Source organism: Rhinatrema bivittatum, chromosome 3 (assembly GCF_901001135.1).
Source record: "Rhinatrema bivittatum chromosome 3, aRhiBiv1.1, whole genome shotgun sequence".
Lineage (NCBI taxonomy): Eukaryota > Metazoa > Chordata > Amphibia > Gymnophiona > Rhinatrematidae > Rhinatrema > Rhinatrema bivittatum.
In genome coordinates, this window is record NC_042617.1 from 180198104 (window position 1) to 180218094 (window position 19991).

Here is a 19991-nt window from a genome sequence, read left to right on the forward strand (position 1 = left end):
GACATCCAGGCAGCAATGTCAGACAAGCAGGCTGAGAACTGGGACTGATCAAATGTTTGGTGTAGAGAGGTAAATCTGGGAATCATCAATATAAAGATGGTATTGAAAGCCATGATAAGAAATCAGAGCACTGAGGGAATTAATAAACAGAGAGAAGAGAAGAGGACCTAGGACATAACCCAGAGACAAATCAATTGATAGTTAGATGGCAGTAGAGAAGGATCTGCCAGAGGAAACAAAAAGTGTGATGGGAGAGTTAAGAAGAGAGCCAAGACAGGACAGAGTCCTGAAATCCAAGTAAGCACAGAGTATCAAGGAGTAGATGGGTCATCAACAGTTTCAAAAGCAGCAAAAAGATCAAGCAGGATAAGGATTGAGTAAAGACCTTTGGTTTTAGCCATAAACAGATCACTAGAGACTTTGGCAAGGGCTGTTTTTGTGCAATGTAGAGGGCAAAATACAGACTGGAGTGGATCAAGAATGGCTTGAGGGGAAAGAAAATGAAGTCAGTGGCAGTGAAAGCACGTTCAAATAATTTGGAAGCAGAAGGGAGAAGGAAAGATAGTTTGCAGGGTTCAGTTAGGGTTTTTTGAGGAGTGATGTCAGGGCCAGATTGGCCTATCGGGGGTTCGGGCATCCCCCGGTGGGCCAGTCACGCTAGTCACGTGGTCTGCCGAGCGCGGCCATGACAGAGCCGTGCTCGGCAGACCAAGTGGTATCTCCTGGGCCGGCCTGGGCGGCGAATCCCTGGGCCGGTCTTCATCAGGAATCCGCCACTGAGTGATGTGATTACAGCATGTTTGAAGGCAGCAGGAACAGTAGCAGTGGAAAGTGATAGTTTGAGGATCTGACAGATGGAAGGGATGACTGCAGTGGAAACAGAGCTGAGGAACTGGTTGGGAATGGGGTCAGAGGAACAAGTGGTGAGTTAAGAGGAAGAAAGAAGATAAGCAGTTTCCTCCACTGTGTCCTTAGAAAAGGAGGAGAGCATTGTGGAGATCAGGGGAAGGGTAGATGTTTGAAGTGAGGGAGAGGGAGGTAGAGATGATCTAGTTGAGAACTAATTTTGTGAGTCTTGTCATGGAAATAGTCAGCCTTAGTCTGGGCAGAAAGTGAAGGTGGGTCGGTGAGGTGAAGGAAGTCTGAGGAAGAAAGTGAGTGTGGCAAAATCAGCGAGGGTTGGATGTAAAAGTTAGTAAGATAGATATAGTAGTCCTGCATGGAAAATGCAAAGCAGACAAAGGAAATGTATGAAGTCTTCATAGGACAGGATTTTAGTCGGAGACATTCTGCAAAGTGGGCACAGGAATATAGGTAGCAAATTCTAGGAGTGAGCCAAGGCTTGGGTTTGGTGCATCTTATAGGACATATAAGTAGGGTTGCCAACTAGCTCCAGATTTTCAGGACAGGTTGATCCATTCCTGGTTTTACCCCATTGCATGCTGGGACTTATTCTGCTTTTCCTATTGCATTCCTTAAGGAAAGCAAGACTATAAGTATCTGCATGCAGGGGAGTAAAAGCAGGACTGGATCGACCTGTCCTGAAAATCTGGAGCCAGTTGGTAACCCTACATGTAAGGGGAGGGAAAAGAGTGTCTAAAGCTGAGGCTAGTGTAGTAAGAAGAAATGCTTTGTCAACTGATTCAGTCAATGTAGGGAGGAAAAGAGAGATGAAATAGTGGAGAGGATATAAGTTTCGACAGCCTGGAGATTTCTGAAGGTGTTGTTGGTGACTGGATGAGTCAGTGGGGGAGGGTGGTTTGACATGAAAGTTATCAGATGATGGTCTGACAGAGGAACAATTGTATTAAAGAAGTCTGAGAAACAATGCTTGTGAGTAGGGGCCGTGGAGCAGAGTTGGAGATCAAATGAGATTAAGGAAAGGAGTTTTGGGGCATAAAAGTCAGAGGGATCATCAACATGGAGGTTAAAGTTGCTAAGAATAAGGGAAGGGGAAGATGAGTCAAGGAAGAAGGAAAGCCAGGAATCAACATAGGCAAGAAAGGAGGAGAGTGATTTATCAGGGAGTTGATAAATTACAGCTAGCCGGCGAGATGGTTAGGTGAATAGGTAGATGGAGTGGGCCTCAAAAGAAGAAAAAGAGTGGGATTGAGGAAGAAGAAGTACCATCATCGCAGCCTACTGTGCGAGGTGTATGGGGGAAAAGAGAACCTCCATGACAGAGATCAACAACTGAAGCAAATTCCTCAGGGGAATGCCAGGCCTCAGTCAAGGCAAGGAGAGGAAGAGTATGAGAGATGAAGGGATCATGAATATTAGAGATGTGCATTCGTTTATCATGAATTAGGCAATTCGTAGTGGTTCGGGGGACCTGAACCACGAAACAGATTTTCCCCGAACTTCGGGGAAATTCGTTTTTCGGGTTAGTGCAGGGGGGAGGGGCACATTTATTAAAAAAAAAAAAAGCAAAACACCACCAGGGACTTTTGGCAAGTGACGGCTTGCCAAAAGCCCCTAGTGGTCCAGCGGGGGTCCTGGAGCGATCTCCTGCACTCGGGCTGTTGGCTGCCAGTATTCAAAATGGCACTGATAGGCTTTGCCCTTACTATGTCACAGGGGCTACCGGTGCCATTGGTCGGCCCCTGTCACATGGTAGGAGCACAAGATGGCGCTGGCCATCCATTGCTCCTACCACGTGACAGGGGCCAACCAATGGCACCAGTAGCCCTTGTTACATCGTAAGGGCAAAGGGCCATCGGCGCCATTTTGATTCAGAGCAGGCCCGACGGCCCAGAGGGAGAGATTGCTCGTGGACTCCGCTGGACCACCAGGGCTTTTAGTAAGTTTTGGGGAGGGATCAGGATGGTGGGGGAGTTGTAAGAAAGTAAAATTGAAGGGTAGGGGTGGTTTTTTCCTGACTTTTTTTTTTCAGATTCATTTTTTTTTCCGATTCGTTTTCCTACTCGTTTTCCCGATCCGCACTGACAAAAAATGATCCGTCGAAAAACGAAATTTTTGACGAAGTGCCCGAACCGAAATACGTCCCGATAAGAAAAAATGAAGCTCATCTCTAATGAATATAAGAAAGCTTGCTGGAAATAGAGTGGACATTCCACAAGAAGGATGAGAGGAAAAGAGGGAGAAAGGAAATAGTGAGAAGATTGGAGGGGGTAACTGCTTGATATGCACAAATGGGATTAAATTTGCCTGGGCTAGCTAAAATTGGCTTTAATTTCATTTTTTTTTTAGTGTGAGTTTTATAATTGTGAGCACTAAAATATTTTAGTGGGTGTTATTGATAATGAGGAAATTAACTTAATTATTATACTTCTCTGTCCAACTTAGCTGACATTAGCAAAATAGTATTCTTTAAAGTTACACCTAGTTCTTGCTTTTTCTGCAAAATCTATGGAGCCGAAGTCCAGATTTCTTAATGAGACCCTAACCATTCTTAGATTTTAAATAAAGATCTGTAATAGCTGTTGCAAAACTTGCTCCCTGGACTAGATAAAATAGAAAATAGAAAAAGTGGAAGTCTAAACATTCCTTAGCTATCTGTTGTGTTTTTGGCATTGTGAACCCTTGGTCGCTGTGGAGATGACTCCACCCACGGGGAGAGGCCCCATGGGGAATCACAGCGATAGACTGAACTCAATATAGCAGACATAGGATGGATGGAAGGCTTTATTGTACTGCTGTAGATAGATGATGTAAGCAGGAAGGTAAGGCATTGATATCCGCGAGGTGCCAATACGTTCAACAGGCTCGGATGTAGAATCTCACCCAGATATTCATGATAGGCAGGAGCCCGCTGTGCGAGTAACGCCGTGGCTGGTGGGTGGAGTTGGAGCACCAGATCGTAGAGGTACGCACAGGAATGTAGGCGTCTTCCTGATGTTGAAATGGTGGGACCGAAGGTCCGTGGTGCAGGATACATAGGCTGGAATGCCCTCGAGGAGCGAGTACCTGATAGTCCGATATGCTGAAATGTAGAAGAGAGAGAGAGACCCCCAAGGAGCGGTTGTCTTGTTAGTAGAGAACCCTGAAGGGTAGATGGAAGCGAGAGACCCCCGAGGAGCGGGTGTCTAGAGCTTCTAGAGGAGCGAGGCCTTTGGAGTGAAAGCAGTGTCTAAGCGTGCAGCTTAGAGCGGTCAGAGTAGCTAAACCGAAGTCCTTGCTAACTCAAAGGTGGTAGTGAAATGGAGGCTTGATATACCCGGATGTATTGACGTCATGCGGTAGGGATGCCCCTGAGGTTCCCGCCATGACGTGTATTTGAGTGTAGGAGATATGCGCGCGCGCGCCCTAGGAGGCCACAGGAGTGAGCATGGCAGACTGGAACGCCCATGCTAAGTTGGAGATGCCAAGACCCTCGGCACTCGGCACCGGAGGCAGCCATCTTTCCCAAGGAAAGAGAACAGGGAAGAAAAGAGGTAAGGCAGAGTGGTCGCAGCCATCTGCAACCGATGGACGCATCACTATGCAAGAGTACAGCTATGTCAAAGATAATAAATTAAGTACAGGTAATAGAAAATAGATATAGAGGTCTATATTCAGACACAGTCCATATAGCAAAGTTAGCTGGATAAACATATCTGGCTAACTTTGAAGGCATATTCAACAGTACAGTAATACTATTGAATATAGCTGGCTATCTTAGGGATCATTCATCAAATCGCGTTAGGGCCTTATTTTGGGCATTAGGTCCCTAAAGCCCATGATAATGCCATAATGCATGCAATAAATAATTCATCACTAGATGCGTTTGCACATTTAAAAAATGTAGTCAAACGGGAAGAGTTTATGAAAATGAGGGGTGCTTAATGTTGTGTGTGATATGCAGTGCATGCTATTGTGGGATTTGATGCTGGAAAAACTATACCTTTTTTCCTGGTGTTATGCCTGAAATGGGATTTGTGATAAAAATGGCAAATCCTGTTTTGGGCAGGGAGAGAGAGAGCCTCTAGGGAGGCAACTTTTTATACCACTGTAAGACGGTCCATTCTGAACGTTGGATGAGGTTTTGGTGATGGGCTAGGTTTTGGGGGACAATTTTACATGCACAGTCAGAGATACGAACAGCACAGTTACCATCAGTAAAGATTTTATGAGATTTGAAGTGATGACAGGTATAAAAAGATGAGATTTGTACATTGTACTCTCGACCTAGTTTGATGCACTCTCTACATAGCTGCTATCAAGCTAGGTTGAGAGTACACTGTACAAATCTCATTTTTCTGTACCTTTCATCCAAATCACATAAAATATTCACTGATGTCTACTGTGTTATTCATACCTCTGAATGTGCATGTAAACCTGCCCCCAAAACCTAGCCTACCACCAAATTCTCACCCAGAATTACTAGTTGCCCTTCTAACAGTAGTATAAATAGTTTACTTATATGCAAACTTTATAAAGAAGTGCTTTCTATTACTCTTTCTCTCTCAAGTTACCCTAACCATACCCCTTTTTTTTTTTATCACGGGCACTATTCTCGCAAAATTTATAACAAAATTATGAATCTAGGCCTTAATTAGTAGAGTTGTTCCCAAACCTCTCCTGGGGGACCCCCACCCAGTCAAGTTTTTAGGATATCCGCAATGAATATGCATGAGATAAATCTGCATGCAATGTAGGGAGCATATGCAAACTTATCTCAGGCATATTCATTGCAGATATCCTGAAAACCTGCCTGGCTAGGGATCCCCCAGGACAGGCTTGTGAACTGCTACGTTAGCTGGCTAACTGCAGCCGGGTAACTTTAGGACAGCTCTTTGACTCAACCAGACTTAGCTGGCCACGTCATCTGGCTAACTCTGAATATTGGAGTTAGCTGGATAACTTAGCCGGCTAACTCAACTCCTCCTAGTTATGCCCTTGGACTGCCCCTAACTTATCCAGCTAAATTCTAGCCTCCTAACTTATTAGCCGACTAGAATTTAGCCAGATAAAGGCTGAATATAGCTGGGTAAGCCATTTAGACGGATAACTATTATGTTATCCGTCTAAATGGCTTTTGAATATGGACCTCCTGATAATTCACAACCCTTTCTTATTTGTGCTATATAGCTAATTATAATTAGGACAGGTTCTGTTAACTAATCATGATGTAAGACATGCATTGCTGACTCTGTATTTTAGATCATATATATGTCCTGCTGTATGTCCTAATTTTGGGAACACCCACTAAAAGTTTGCTCAAAGTGTAGTCTTCCACATGTAATATTACATTTGAAAATAAATGTGGTAACATTGTAAGGCAACAGCTTTGTTTATTTTTTGCGGAGCAAATTAGAAGGAAACCTTAAAAATCTCCACAGTATCATGCATTAAAACCCCTACAATCCAAAAAAGAGCTCCCTACTCCCTAGCTTAGACAAAGCTATCAAGGGTCCATCCTCACTCTGCATCTTGCCCCATCCATAGGTAGAAATGAGTCAGGAATGATCTCCAGTCCTTCCTGCCCCGCCGGTGCTGTATTAGAAAATGTGGATGGGGGAAGATATAGGGGAGGCTTTAGTAAGCCTGGGAGAGGTTTTTATTTTTTGTTTGTTTGGTGGCAGGGGGCCTCTCTTCAAAATGAAACATGAATGAAATTGTGTTAGTTTTCATACTGAAAGGAAACAAAATAGGAAATTGTGTTGATTTTTGGTTGAAATGAAAAGGCATCCCTACTCCCTAATAGGAAGACCGATACAGATGTTTTGTGCAGGGCAATTTTCATCCTGGTGGGTCTGGCCAGCTCATTCCTTCGTGAGCCTTCCAAGCCCCTTTGAGAATTGCCCTCTTAGGGGTTGATGCAATAAAGTGCACCCAGCCTACTGCACAGGTTTCTCTTGTTTGGACGCATGTTTTGGACGTGCTAGACTAACACCCGATGCAGTAAGGGGATTAGGGCATCCAAAATGCGCGCCCAAACAAACACGTAGCTAATAGCGCTCATCACATGTAAATTCCATGTAGATGAGGCTATTAGTATTACCCTGCGATGCAGAAAATCACAAGTTGCTCAACGCATGCTTTTTAACCAAGCAAATTTAATGCCAGCCTCAGAGCTGGCGTTAAGTCATATGGCAAGCCAAGGGCACATGAAAAAAACAAAAATACTGCTTTTGATAGAAAACAGATCCGTTCACTCTAGTGAGATTTCTCAAAGAAAAGGCACCATTAAGCTTTCAGGAAAGTCAGAGCAGTTTGAAAAGACTCCATACATTTCAGGGCGACCAGGAAGAACAATGGAACTTTAAAAGCAGGAAGAGAGCTTATTACTGCAAACAAGAATAACCTAACAGTCTTTTCTTATTTATTTAAACAATGTTGAATGTAGGGCATATACCTCCAAGACATGTACCTCCACAGCCATGGCTCCTGGGTGCCCGATTCTTTTGAGCGCTAGGGATGCACAATTTTTACCTAGCGCATCCTTTTTAACATACCAGCTCATTTTAATATAACATTGGGCGCCCAGAAGAGGTGGCTGCGCGCGCATTAGGAAAACAGGTGCCTAGTTTGGACGCATGTTTTTACGCATGACTTATTGCATCAGCCTCTTAGTGTATCTGCAATATGTTAATATCTTGCAGTGTTCTTCATCAGATAATGTTTTCTGCAGACTGCTTGCTATATCCTGTGAATGGAAAAAGAAAAAAATAGCTGTCACATGTGTGTGATGTACATCGACTCTGATTATTGCTTTACTTCATGAATTTCCCTGGATGCAGACTACTTTATTAGCTGATTTACATTTCAGACTGTGCAACCTTTGGGACTGTCAGAGCCTCTGGGCTTCTCAACTTCAGCTCTTCCAGGCTGTAAGAGCCTTGATTGCTTTATGATTACGAGAGTGCCAGTCCCTGTTTGTAATGTTTCTGTCTTGTATGAAATGTTCAGTAATAATCTTGTGTACATATCTGTTTTGTGCATAGGAAAGTTAGTTTCTGTAGAGCAATTTTGCCCTTCATGCTTTGTTTCTTGGATATATTCCATGAAATGTTTGTATCAGACTCATCCACCCAAAGACTGTGCCTCTCCCAAGGGCTTCCGATAGGATATTGTTTTTTCATATTAGACTCATCTTAACTATGGATGGGGAAGGCAGTTTTCAAAAGATTTTTTGTAGTTGAAAAGGTTTTTACACATGGGAAAATCACCTTTGAAAAATACTCTACTCCTCCCTTGGGAAAAAAAAGATATATGCATTCAAAAAGCTCCAAGGATTATTGATTCCATTACCGACACTCTCAAGACCATGAGCATGGATTTTTGTGGATTTTAATTCAGACCTATCGCCAGCACAAGGGAAGACAGTCATTTTCGTAATGGTGGACTCGTTTTCCAAAATAGCATACTTCTTCTTGACCACAGTTCTTCCCTTAGCAAACAGTCCAGCATTTCCTGAAGGAAGTACAGTAATCAGGTTACATAGCCTGCCCTCTCATATGGTGAGAGATTGGGAAACCTAATCACAGTTTGGTTCTGTCATGAGCTGGTGAAATTCTTTGGAATACAGTTACACCTGTCTTGTCTTTAGAGTATCATCTGCGTGTTATGTTTTGTTGGTGTTGTGGGCCCTTGGTCGTAGCAAGAGATGGGACCTCCCACAGGGAGGAGCCCTGTGGGGACTTGCTGCGATAGGCTGGCTCTAATGGTACACATACAGAAGTCAAGAGAGTCTTTATTATACAGCTGATGATAGAAATAACATGAGGAACGGGCAGAGAATCTCTGCACAGAGGAGGGTAGTCCCAGAGGAGTGCTCTCGCTGATATTCCGCAGCGTGACCTGCGGAGATGAAGTCTCACCAGAAGACTGTGGATCTGGTAGTGGTCCGCAGAGTGGGGTACGCCGTGAATCCACGCTGTAGATGGTAAGCCTGTGAGGTAGATCCGGTAGTGGTCCGCAGAGCAGGGTACGCTGTGAATCCACACTGTAGCAAGGTGAGAGAGAGAGAGAGAGAGACTGGAAGCTAGAATACTCACTCTGCAGCGATGAGGAAGGTAGGGACATCCGAGGAGCGGAGGCCCAGGACGAGGCAAGGCCCCAGAAGAGAGGGTACCAAAGCATCCTAGCTGGAACAAGCTGACCCCGAAGGGTAAAACAGGAACGTAGTAAGGCCCCCGAGGAGTGGGTACCTGGGTCATCTGGAGAGAGTGCAGAGCAAAAGTGTCTGTAACCTGAGCAAAATCAGCAGGAACGTATCCTTGCTAGTTCGTAGCTGGAATTGTACTGATGTGGACCCTTGGTCCGGAGGGTACTCACCACGGAACAGTCCTGATGAACTCCTCTCCGGGAGGTAGAGTGCAAAGTCCAGGCAATGGTCACGGCAGGCGGCAAGCAAAGCAAGTCGGAGTCCCGGCAGGGTCAAGGCAGGCGGCAGGCAAGCAGAGTCAGAGTCCAGGCAGGGTCAAGGCAGGCGGCAGGCAAGGCGGAGTCGGAGTCCAGGCAGGGCCAAGGCAGGTGGCAGGCAAGGCAGAGTCGGAGTCCAGGCAGGGTCAAGGCAGGTGGCAGGCAAGGCAGAGTCGGAGTCCAGGCAGGGCCAAGGCAGGCAGCAGGCAAGGCAGAGAGTATACAGCTAGACCACCACCATGAACCTTAATTACAAGGCATCTGGTAATTCCCAGGGAGAGGTTTAAATCTCCCTGGGTGCTGACGTCAATTTCCGGGGCCGGCCTGGTCTTCGCTCCGCGGCCCCTTTAAGAGGCGGGGCCTGCTGCGCTCTTGCCGACGCTCCATGGAGGAACGCCGGGGGAATCGCGCCGCGGCCCGCTCGCTGTTCGCTGCCTCGGGAGGGGGTCCTGCTTCGGTGCCCGGGTGAAGGTAGGGATCCTGGCCGGGGGCTGTCACGGCCGGGAATCGCAACAGGAATGGAGTTTAGAGTTTAAATACCCAGAGGTACTAACGTCGTGCGGAGGGGACGCCCCCGATGTTCCCGCCATGCGTGCCCTAGGTGATCCCAGAAGGAAAATGGCGAACGCAATCGCCCTTGTTGGTCCAGGGACACCGGAGCGGTCAGCGTGTGGAAGCGGAGGGAGCCATCTTGCTAACTGGAATGGAGAAAGGCAGAAAAGAGGTGAGACAGAGAGGTCGCAGGCGTCTGCGGCTGACGGGCGCAACACTGCGGTTGAATGGACAATAGAAAGAGTAAACCACATCTCTGGTGCTTTTGCAGTTTTCAGTAGGACAGCTGCAGAATTTACAGTAATGCCAGGCATTCACTTATGCAAGAATCCCCATTTTTGGCCAATTATGGGTTCCATTCATGCTTCCTCTGAGGTAGACAGACCTAGTAAAGTTCCTGGTAGCTGCAAAATGGCTGAGACCCTGCAAGAAATATAGAGCAATTGCAATAAAATCTGGAAAAAAGTGAAATATGATCAGAGAAGACAGTTAGAGTGCTTATGACAAAGGAACCATCATTTAAGAGGGGAAAAAAGTCTGGATCTCCACATGGCATAGAAGGACTATAAGACCTACTTCCAAGTGTAGCAGGGAAAATGGGTGTTGCTGGAAGCAGGATCATGGTGTGTGGAAGAAGCAAGCACAGGGATGTCTGTTGACAAGCCAGTCTGATTAGCTATGATGCATGGGTGAGGTAATCCAATGGTGCCAAACGGACCCTTATCTCTAAGCTCATCAAGCTTTTGTTGTACTGAGCATATGTGGGAGTTCCAGATTGATTGTTATCTCAACAGCCCCATCAGTCTTTTTTCTTTTTTTTTTTTGTCCGAACTTCAGCACGGACATATATCCTTATCTTTCTCAAAGAATGTATCCTTTTAATCATATCTTGATTTTTATGTTGTTGCATCGCTGCCCTCAAACAACATTGTCATCAATGCTATATGTAACCCCTTCTTAGGGTGCTAACTCGACACGAATGGGGGCCATAAAATAATTTGTATCTCTTGGGGCTGGATCCACATGCTAGCTCTCACACAGATCTCTTTTGCCCAGGGCCCGAGTCCCTTCTTGGGGGGGGGGAGGAATTCCTCCTTTAAGGCTTTCTGTGACAGGAGGCCTTTGTAACTCTTTTCCGAGGGAGAAGTGTAGATCTTTTACTGCTGTGAATGCTGTCAGTGCCAATAATGCACAGGAGACTGTTTGAGTGAAGGTGAATTAGATAAAGTTATGCCACAGTTCCAAAAGTACTTAGCACCACAGATGACCTTACTGCTAACAGCCTTTCCTGTATCTGTGCAAGGGTCTCTTACTACCAGGACAAGGGAAAATACCCTTCAGGACATGGATAAAATGAGGTTCCCAAGTGATGAGGGTATCCTTGTGAGGGCAGGAAAAAAAACCCTCCCAAGGTGGCAAAAATTGGTAAAACAGTCTAAGCACAGAGAGTCCCAATTTCTTCTCTTCCAAGGTGAAGACTCCAAGTGGAGGTCCTAAATAGATTTCAGCTTGGTCTTAGTCACAGTTTTCTAATGTCTCTCTCAACCTCTCTCTCTCTCTTACCAATCCCACAATGAAAAGGTTCCACACTAACACACAGCTCTCAATGTTCCTTTTTCCAGGGGATGAAGGGGGCAGCAAAACGCCTTCTCCTGGTTCTTCTAACCAAAACTCTTTTCCCAAAACTGAGTCCAAAACTCACCAGAAGATCTCTGCAGTGGGTAATTGGGTAATCACCATTTCTCTGTCTTTAAGGAAGTTGCAGAGAGGCAGATCTTCCCTAACCTGAGCCTTTCAGGTAAAGGGTTCCTTATGACCTCTCTCCAGGCAACACCCAGGGATCTTGCAGTCTTCTTACTATGAAAAGTTAAAAAAAAAAACCCAAAACAACCAGAAAGCCTACCAAGCAGTAAAGGGGCAGACTGCAGAGGCTTCCTTGACTTTGCCCAGGAACTATAGAGGAGCAGTACCTGAGTCCAAGGGTAAACTTAAAATCCAACAAAGGCAAAAAACCTCCAGCACTTCATCTAACTTCCAAAATTAAAACGGCATTGTCTCCCAGCTCTCAGGAGAAAGTTGTTTTTAATACCTCTCAAGAGAATGGGCATCCCAGCAGCCTCAAAGGGAGGAGTTGTACTGAATGATGCCTTCTCCAACTCTAAACTGACTGTCCGTGGCTAAAGGAATTAAACTAAGGGCGCTATTGGGTCATTACATATATATTAAAAAAAAAATTGTAAAAGATTTTTTCACAGAATGTTGGGATCCAAGAAGCCCACATTGAATGGTTTGAAAAACTGTGGTAGAAAGATGTCCATTACTGATGAGCATAATCTCTGTTATTGCTGCCTTGGACCAAACCATGACCAAGCAAACCGCTATTGTGACTGCATGTCTCTACAGTCACAAAAGTCCAGGGCCTGCAAAATGGAGGAGCTGTATAAGCCAGGGTTGATCCTCCTTCCAAATCGGGACCTTCTTATGCTCCCCAGGTGTAGAGATGAGCAGGAGCTCGTCTAAGAGATCTTCACATTCGGCAGAGAAGGCCAAGACCTTAGGATCAAGCAAACCTAAAACTAAGAAAAAGAAATGCTCGGCAGAAACAGCAGAAAAAGGTTTTCATCTGTATCATTAATGCAGCTGACGCAGCTTCTTCCGGCCTCAGCACCGTCGACAGACAAAGCTCTGATGTTTTTGATGCATCCTGCCCCACTGACACATCGATCACTGGCTCTGTCAACACATAGGGTTTCCTCAAAACACAAAACATCAGCTGCATTGATGCATAAAGACTCAACGCATGAGTCCTCAATGCACTTGACACTCTGAGCCCTGGAGCATGCAGTGCATCATCCCTGACACCAATAATGCTCCAAGTGTCAGAACAGACTGCTTCATCTTTAATATACTGGGCTGCAGTGCTTCTGGCTTAGTTGTTCTCTACTTTACCAGTTGATTGTTAAGGGCAGAAGGTGACATAATACTCTTACTCTCACCAGTCACCAAAGCAATGTCACCATCAAAATTGTTGGAACAAAGCCTTCAGCTAGTCCAGAAGAGATGCAGGGGAATTCAAACCTGGTATCAGAACAAGATATTCCACCTCCAAAGACTGGCCAAAGAGCACATCAGCCCTTGGACTAAGTGACAGAATTAGTGAAAACTTTCTTTACTTCTCTGGCTTCTAAGGATAACCAAGGTACTCTCCAATCTCTCCTTTCCAAGATATCAGATTTACTTCTGCAAAAAGGAGTCCCACGCATTATTATCCACTAGCAGGCCTACAGATTTGAGTCAATCAAGGCTTATAAAATTTGAGCCATGGCTGCATCAGTAGCTCATCTGCAAACTGTATTTCTTGAAGATATCTGCATAGCTGCAACTTGGTTATCAATGCACCCCTTTATGACCCATTACTGTCTGGACAATCTTTCAAAGAGTGATGGTAAATTTGGGCAAGCAGTTTTGTGTAGTCTGTTTGCCTAGTAGTCCATTCTCAATGGAGTGATCCGGATTGCTTATTCAGGAAATAATTCTCTATACTCTCAGCTTGGGCCTCCCCATGTGTCATGGCTAACTCAGTCCTGTTGACAGAGAAAGAAAGTTTGCTTACTGTAAATGGTGTTATTGATAGACAGTAGGATGAATTAGCTATGCTAAGTACCCACCCACTTTGGAGAGTCAATTACCTAGCTAGATTTAGCTCTAAAATTGACTGATTAGGTTCATGAGCTAATGCCCAAGTGGGAATTTCTGCACATACTCAATAAAGCAAAAGCTCTGTTGGTGCTATTGGATGATGCCACTCACATGTCATCATGCTGTCCACAGAGACAGCAGGATGACATGTAAGCAAATTTGCTGAATTTCCTGCACTTTTTCCTGGTTTTCCTTGAGTACTTTTGCATCTGCAAAGTATTCCGGGTAAATACTTTCCATGGCACTGGCTGCTGAGCAAATTTTTAAAAAGAAACTCCATGAGGAGTTTCTTCTTAAAAATTGGGCCTGCAAGAACTGCAGGAAATTGGAAAATTGCTCCCAAAATCGATTTAGTGCCATGGTACTGCCTGTGATGGATGGAGACCATTGTTCCAATTATTTATTTATCTATTTATGTATACATTTATTTATTTATTTTAAAAGGTTTATATACCACTTTTACAACAAAATGTTGGTCAAAATGGTTAACAAAGATCCATATACTTAATAAAAAGAAACATAAAAACAAACACCATAAACAATAAGATAAAAGCCAATAAAAATCTAGAGATCAGTAATTTAGTAAGGAAAAAGAAAAGAATATGATGAACAACTTGCAGGTGACATAAGAAATTCCTTAAACAGTAGCAGAAAGAGAACCAAAGGCCTGTTAAAACAGATATGTTGTTAGGTTTTTCTTAAATTCATTGTGCAACAGAGTCTGCCTTAGATGGTCTGGGATGGAATTCCAAAGCTAGGGGCCTGCAACTGAAAAAGCATGTCTTCATGTGATGTTGAGTCTAGCCAAGGAAACGGATGGTATTTCAAGAAGACTTTTATGTAGAGATCGGAACTGCCTATTTGGTTGATAAATGTGTAGAAGCGAACAGAGCCAAGTGAAAGAGTCTTTGAAAATCAGGTTATGTATAATGGATAAAACTTTGTATTGTATTCTATATTTAACCAATAGCCATTGTAGTGAGTGTAGGATCGGGGTTATGTGCTCTTTTCTTGATGACCCAGTCAGAATGCGATCAGCCAAGTTTTGAATTAGTTGTAATGGGCGAAGTGCATTTAGGAAGACCAAGATAGAGGGCGTTACAGTAATAATCTGTACCTGTGAGAATAAGAGATTGTAATCTATAATCTATAGTTTGTTGTCTTTATTTCATAATAAGTGTTGCTAGTGAATAATAGGAAGTGTATTTGTAGATTAGAACTGGGCATTGTTTCTCAGCTTCTTTTTCAGCTAACATCCAAATGATCTGAGCTTTGAGCTGAGAATGGTCCCGTTTTGGCCTTTTGGCTGAGATTGAGAACCTGTACAATATGAGTGCTTATTGCACAGGGACACAGTATTATAATGACCATTGCCAAAGCAGAAGGATTAAAAACAAAAGTTTCTGGTAAGATCTTATATATCATATTGAGCTCAGCGAACACATTTATTTTCAGAAGATTTTTAGATAAAGAAGTTAGGTTAGACCTGCTCATCCATTAGCAGTCTACGTGGCTGACTGCTCTATAAATCAGACAATTATTCATTTATCTTAGTTTTGATATTTAAATCTGTTCAGTGTCAAATTAGATTACAGTTAAGTTAAAAGCACAAAAGCAATACAAATATCAACATATGCATAAAAATTACAAAAAATTACAGCAATATAATACAGTTAATACCATCCAACTAATAACCCTGGAAACAAGAGGTTTCTAGTAGGGATGTGCAGAGGGACGCCATACGTTGCATTTGGGATTCAGATTCGTCGGGGGCAGATACGTTGCATTCGGCAAGGGGGCCCCCCGATACGTTTATCCGTTAATTCTTATTCGTTTCCCCGCTAAAATTAAATTAACTACAACCCCCCACCCTCCTGACCCCCCAAGACTTACCAAAACTCCCTGGTGGTCCAGCGAGGGGTCCGGGAGCCATCCCCTGCACTCACACCCTCGCTGCCAGTTTCAAAATGGCACCAATAGCCTTTGACCTACTATGTCACAGGGGCTACCGGTGCCATTGGTCAGCCCCTGTCACATGGCCATCGGCGCCATCTTGTGCTCCTACCATGTGACAGGGGCTGACCAATGGCACCGGTAGCCCCTGTGACATAGTAAGGGCAAAGCCTATTGGCGCCATTTTGATTACTGGCAGCCAACAGCCCTAGTGCAAGAGATCGCTCCTGGACCCCCGCTGGACCACCAGGGACTTTTGGCAAGTCTTGGGGGACCCTCCTGACCCCCATAAGACTTGCCAGAAGGCCAGCCGCAGTCCGGGAGCGACTTCCTGCACTCCGGCCGTCGGATGCCAGTGTTCAAAATGGCGCCGATCGCCTTTGCCCTCACTATGTCACAGGGGCTACCGGTGCCATTGGTCAGCCCCTGTCACATGGTAGGAGCACAAGATGGTGGCGATGGCCATGTGACAGGGGCTGACCAATGGCACCGGTAGCCCCTGTGACATAGTAGGTCAAAGGCTATCGGCGCCAATTTGAAACTGGCAACAAAGGTGTGAGTGCAGGGGGCTTCTGGACCCCCCGCTGGACCACCAGGGAGTTTTGGTAAGTCTTGGGGGGTGGTCAGGAGGGTGGGGGGATTTGCTTAAATTGGGTCCTTTAGGCGGCCGAATAATTCGGTGTATTCGTGGGGAATCGCCATAAATTTCGCTTCCCCACAAATACAACGAATAGGGCTCTATACGTTGCGGATGAGAAATATGTTAGAAAAGAATGCACATCCCTAGTTTCTAGTCATTTAAAAACACACACACACACACACACACACACACACACACACACACACACACACAAAACTAGGCCTTTACTATTGAATCTAATTTGTCGGAGCCTGCTTCTGCTAAAAAGTAATCTTCTTTAGGGCCCAGAATTCTTTTTATGAGAAGGGTTTGGGAGCTAGGGTAGCTGTGATGTTTCTTTGAAGAAAATACTGTGTGCCATCATACCCCACTTCTTTTTAAACTACAGGAGATTGCTTCTTCACAATCCCAGGCCTCCAGCCCAAAGCCATTTAAGGTAGCCTCCTTTGATTCTCTCATATTCTAGCCCTTTTTTATTTTAGTTTATCGACAAGAGAGAAAATATCATAGCTTTTCATACGATCCTTCACTTTAAATCCATAATGTAGGGAGCGTTTGAAGACATTGCTAGGATACCTAAAAAGATTTTCCATTTGAAATTGTGCTTGATAGAGGTGTTTCTTTACAGAGGCATTTTTAAAGCTTCTTGGGAAAAAAACGTATTTCCCTCTCAAATTATGTATAGTGGTGACTCTTCTCCATTGGAGGATTGCATGAATACAGAACTGTCAGCCCACACTGCTCACCAAGAAAATAGATCTTACTACAGCTTATCTGTGTCCTTCTCATACTTTCTGTTGACCATTTTTTCTCAGTGATTTGTAGGACAGCACTATAATGCAATGAACATTCTTTACCACTGCCAATGATTTCTAATCTCTTTCTTTACAACCTACTTTTCTCTTGTAGTCTCAACAAAAATGCATCGTGATCTTTGCCCTGGTATGTTGCTTTGCTGTACTGGTTGCCTTGATATTTTCAGCTGTGGATATCGTGGGAGAAGATGAGGATGGGATCTCGGAAGACAACTGTCAGAATAAGTGTCGGTAAGAGGTAACAAACAAAATTTCTCCTTTGGGGAGGGAAATAGGCACTAAGCTGAAGGATGACATGTAGAAGTTATTCTCCTGTGATAGTTTATGGTTCCTTGGCAAAATGAGACATGAACGTTCTGAAGGATTTTAATGCAGTGATACTAACCAAACTCTCTTACATGGTTCAGTTGTTAGCAAACAAATAAAATCATTGATATTTCACCTTTTTGGTTCTGATTTTAATTCATCCCTGTGTAGAAATTAGTGGTTTAAAGTTTTTGGAAACTTCAATTTAATCACTTTCATTCAGACAGATTTTAAATGCCCAGCGTGCTTAAATTCCGGCCTTTACGTGCATGGCTGGGCCTTAGCGTGCCGGGTGAATCTTCCAAGAGGCCCGGTCACGTGCATAAAAGCTGGTATGTGCTCAAGTGCTGGGCCTCTTGGAAGCCATGGGCCAGGGGGCGGGGAGGAGCAGGGAGTGGCAGGGCGGGGTGGCAGGCCAGGACAGCGTCATTGTTTGCTGTCCTGCTGGCGCATGCAACTTACTTCAGTTTAGGAGTTGAAGTAAGTTGCTCAACAAAGGTAACAAAAAAATAAAAATTGGATTTAGGGGTTAGGGAGGAGAGGGGAAGGGGAAGGGAGGTTAGGGTAGGGAAGTTCCCTCCCAGTCCACTCCTTAATTGGAGTGGACTGGGAGGGAACTAGGGAAGGCTGGGATGTGTCACTGCGGGAAGTTGGCATTAATGTTCCTCCCCTTGCGTGTATGGATTACAAAATCTGGTGCGCATGTGTGCGCGGCCCAATGATTTTATAACATTATTATTATTATTATTATTATTATTATTATTATTAATAAAGGCTTTTATATACCGACTTTCTTGATACAAATCAAATCAACTCGGTTTACAATGAACTAAGCAGAAAATATAATTAACCAATCAACAAGAGATAAGGAGCATACAGTTACATTATAACAAGGATGCCTTAACTTGGAGTAAGAAATAAAGAATGGGTGAACGAAAAAGTAAATAAATAAATACTATATACAAAAGAGGGGGGCAAGGAGCCAACCTCTTTAATAGATACTATGCATGAGAAATATGGAAAATTTGTTTACATAGGTGAGTGGTAGACAATTCTAGATCATAACATGCACATGGACGTGCGTGCGTACCTTTCAAATTCTACCCTATTATAAATATGAATAAATCAGAGTTCCCTCATAAAATCCCTATGTTGGTGCCATCAGTAAAAAAAAAAAAATGATGTTGCAGACTAGGCAAAGAGCCTTCTCCTTTGTGGCAACAGTTTTTTGGAATACATGCCCTGACTGATTATGCATCCTTTCAGGGTGCTTTAAAAACATAGGGGTAGATTTTCAAAAAACGCGAATAGGCGTACTTTTGCTGGCGCATCAGGCGCAAGCAAAAGTACGCTGGATTTTAGTAGATACGCGCAGAGCCGCGCGTATCCACTAAAATCCTGGATCGGCGCACGCAAGGCTATGAATTCTGTATAGCCGGCGCGCGCCGAGCCGCACAGCCTACCCCCGTTCCCTCCAAGGCCGCTCCGAAATCGGGGCGGCCTTGGAGGGAATCCTCTAACGCCCTCCCCTCACCTTCCCCTCCCTTCCTCTACCTAACCCACCCGCCCGGCCCTGTCTACACCCCCCCCCCTTACCTTTCTCCGGGGATTTACGCCTCCCGGAGGGAGAAGTAAATCCCCGCGCGCCAGCGGGCCTGTTGCGCGCCGGGACGCGACCTGGGGGCGGGTACGGAGGGCGCGGCCACGCCCCTGGACCGCCCCGGGCCGTAGCCACGCCCCCGTACCTGCCCCCAAAACGCTGCCGACACGCCCCCTAAACGCCACGACAACCGGGCCCGCCCCCGACATGCCCCCGACACGCCCCCCTCGGAGAACCCCGGGACTTACGCGAGTCCCGGGGCTCTGCGCGCGCCGGTAGGCCTATGTAAAATAGGCTCACCGGCGAGCAGGGCTCTGAAAATCCGCCCCATAGCTTTTTGTTCAAGCTTTTGGGGACTGTAGATAGATGTACTGATGTCTGAATTTTGGTGATGATTTTGATTGGCCATTGATTAAAACATGTTTACTGCATTCTTATGTTTGTAAGGTTCAGATTATTTTATTTAGGATGATTTATTTCTAATGGCTTTAGATTATTTATTAGGATTAATTGTTATTTGCAATACCGTCAAATTTTTATGGGTCTCTCTTAGAAGTTTTTGTGTTAATTGTATGTTTATGATTTTATTGTTTATTGTATTGATTTAATTGAATTTGTTGGATTCAAAAAACGTTTGCATTTTTTATCTATTGTGATGTGCTTTGAGTGTTATTGGCAGTGAGGTATGGACAAAAATAAAGTTGTTGCTATTATTATTATTATTATTATAGATGCCCATATTCAGATGGTTTGTCTGGTTACATTCAGAATTTAGCCAGACAAACAACTGCAGTTTTTGTAATTTTCCCTGCATTCATCTGCTTCATCGTATCCTGCTAAGTCATTAACTAGATAAAAACTTAGCTTGGATAAGTTGGGGGCACTCCAGAGCAGGGTCGACTTATCCGGATAACTGTAGCAGATAATGCTGATGCATTATCTAGCTAAGTCTGTCTGTTCCACAGAGCAGTCCTAAATTATCTGGATAAATTGATCTGGATAACTTTGATTTATCTGGGTAGATTTAGCAGTGCAGCCTCTGCCACTAAATAACCAGTTCAAGTTATCTGGATAATGTACCTGGAACTTCCCACAGTGGACCTGATTATTATTATACTGG

At 44.4% G+C, this 19991-nt stretch overlaps 1 protein-coding gene across 9 annotated transcripts in view; it reads left to right on the forward strand.

Moving 5' to 3' along the window:
* The window catches only part of PLD5 (phospholipase D family member 5), a 718242-nt gene that overhangs the window by 224607 nt on the left and 473644 nt on the right, over positions 1-19991 (forward strand). For 4 of the 9 annotated variants that reach the window (XM_029593995.1, XM_029593996.1, XM_029593990.1 and 1 more), the window contains exon 2: positions 17060-17196. In XM_029593995.1, the coding sequence (XP_029449855.1) occupies positions 17060-17196 (137 nt within the window). Of the gene's footprint in view, positions 1-17059; positions 17204-19991 lie in introns of those variants that run through there. The other 5 variants (XM_029593993.1, XM_029593994.1, XM_029593992.1 and 2 more) reach the window with 3 other exon arrangements.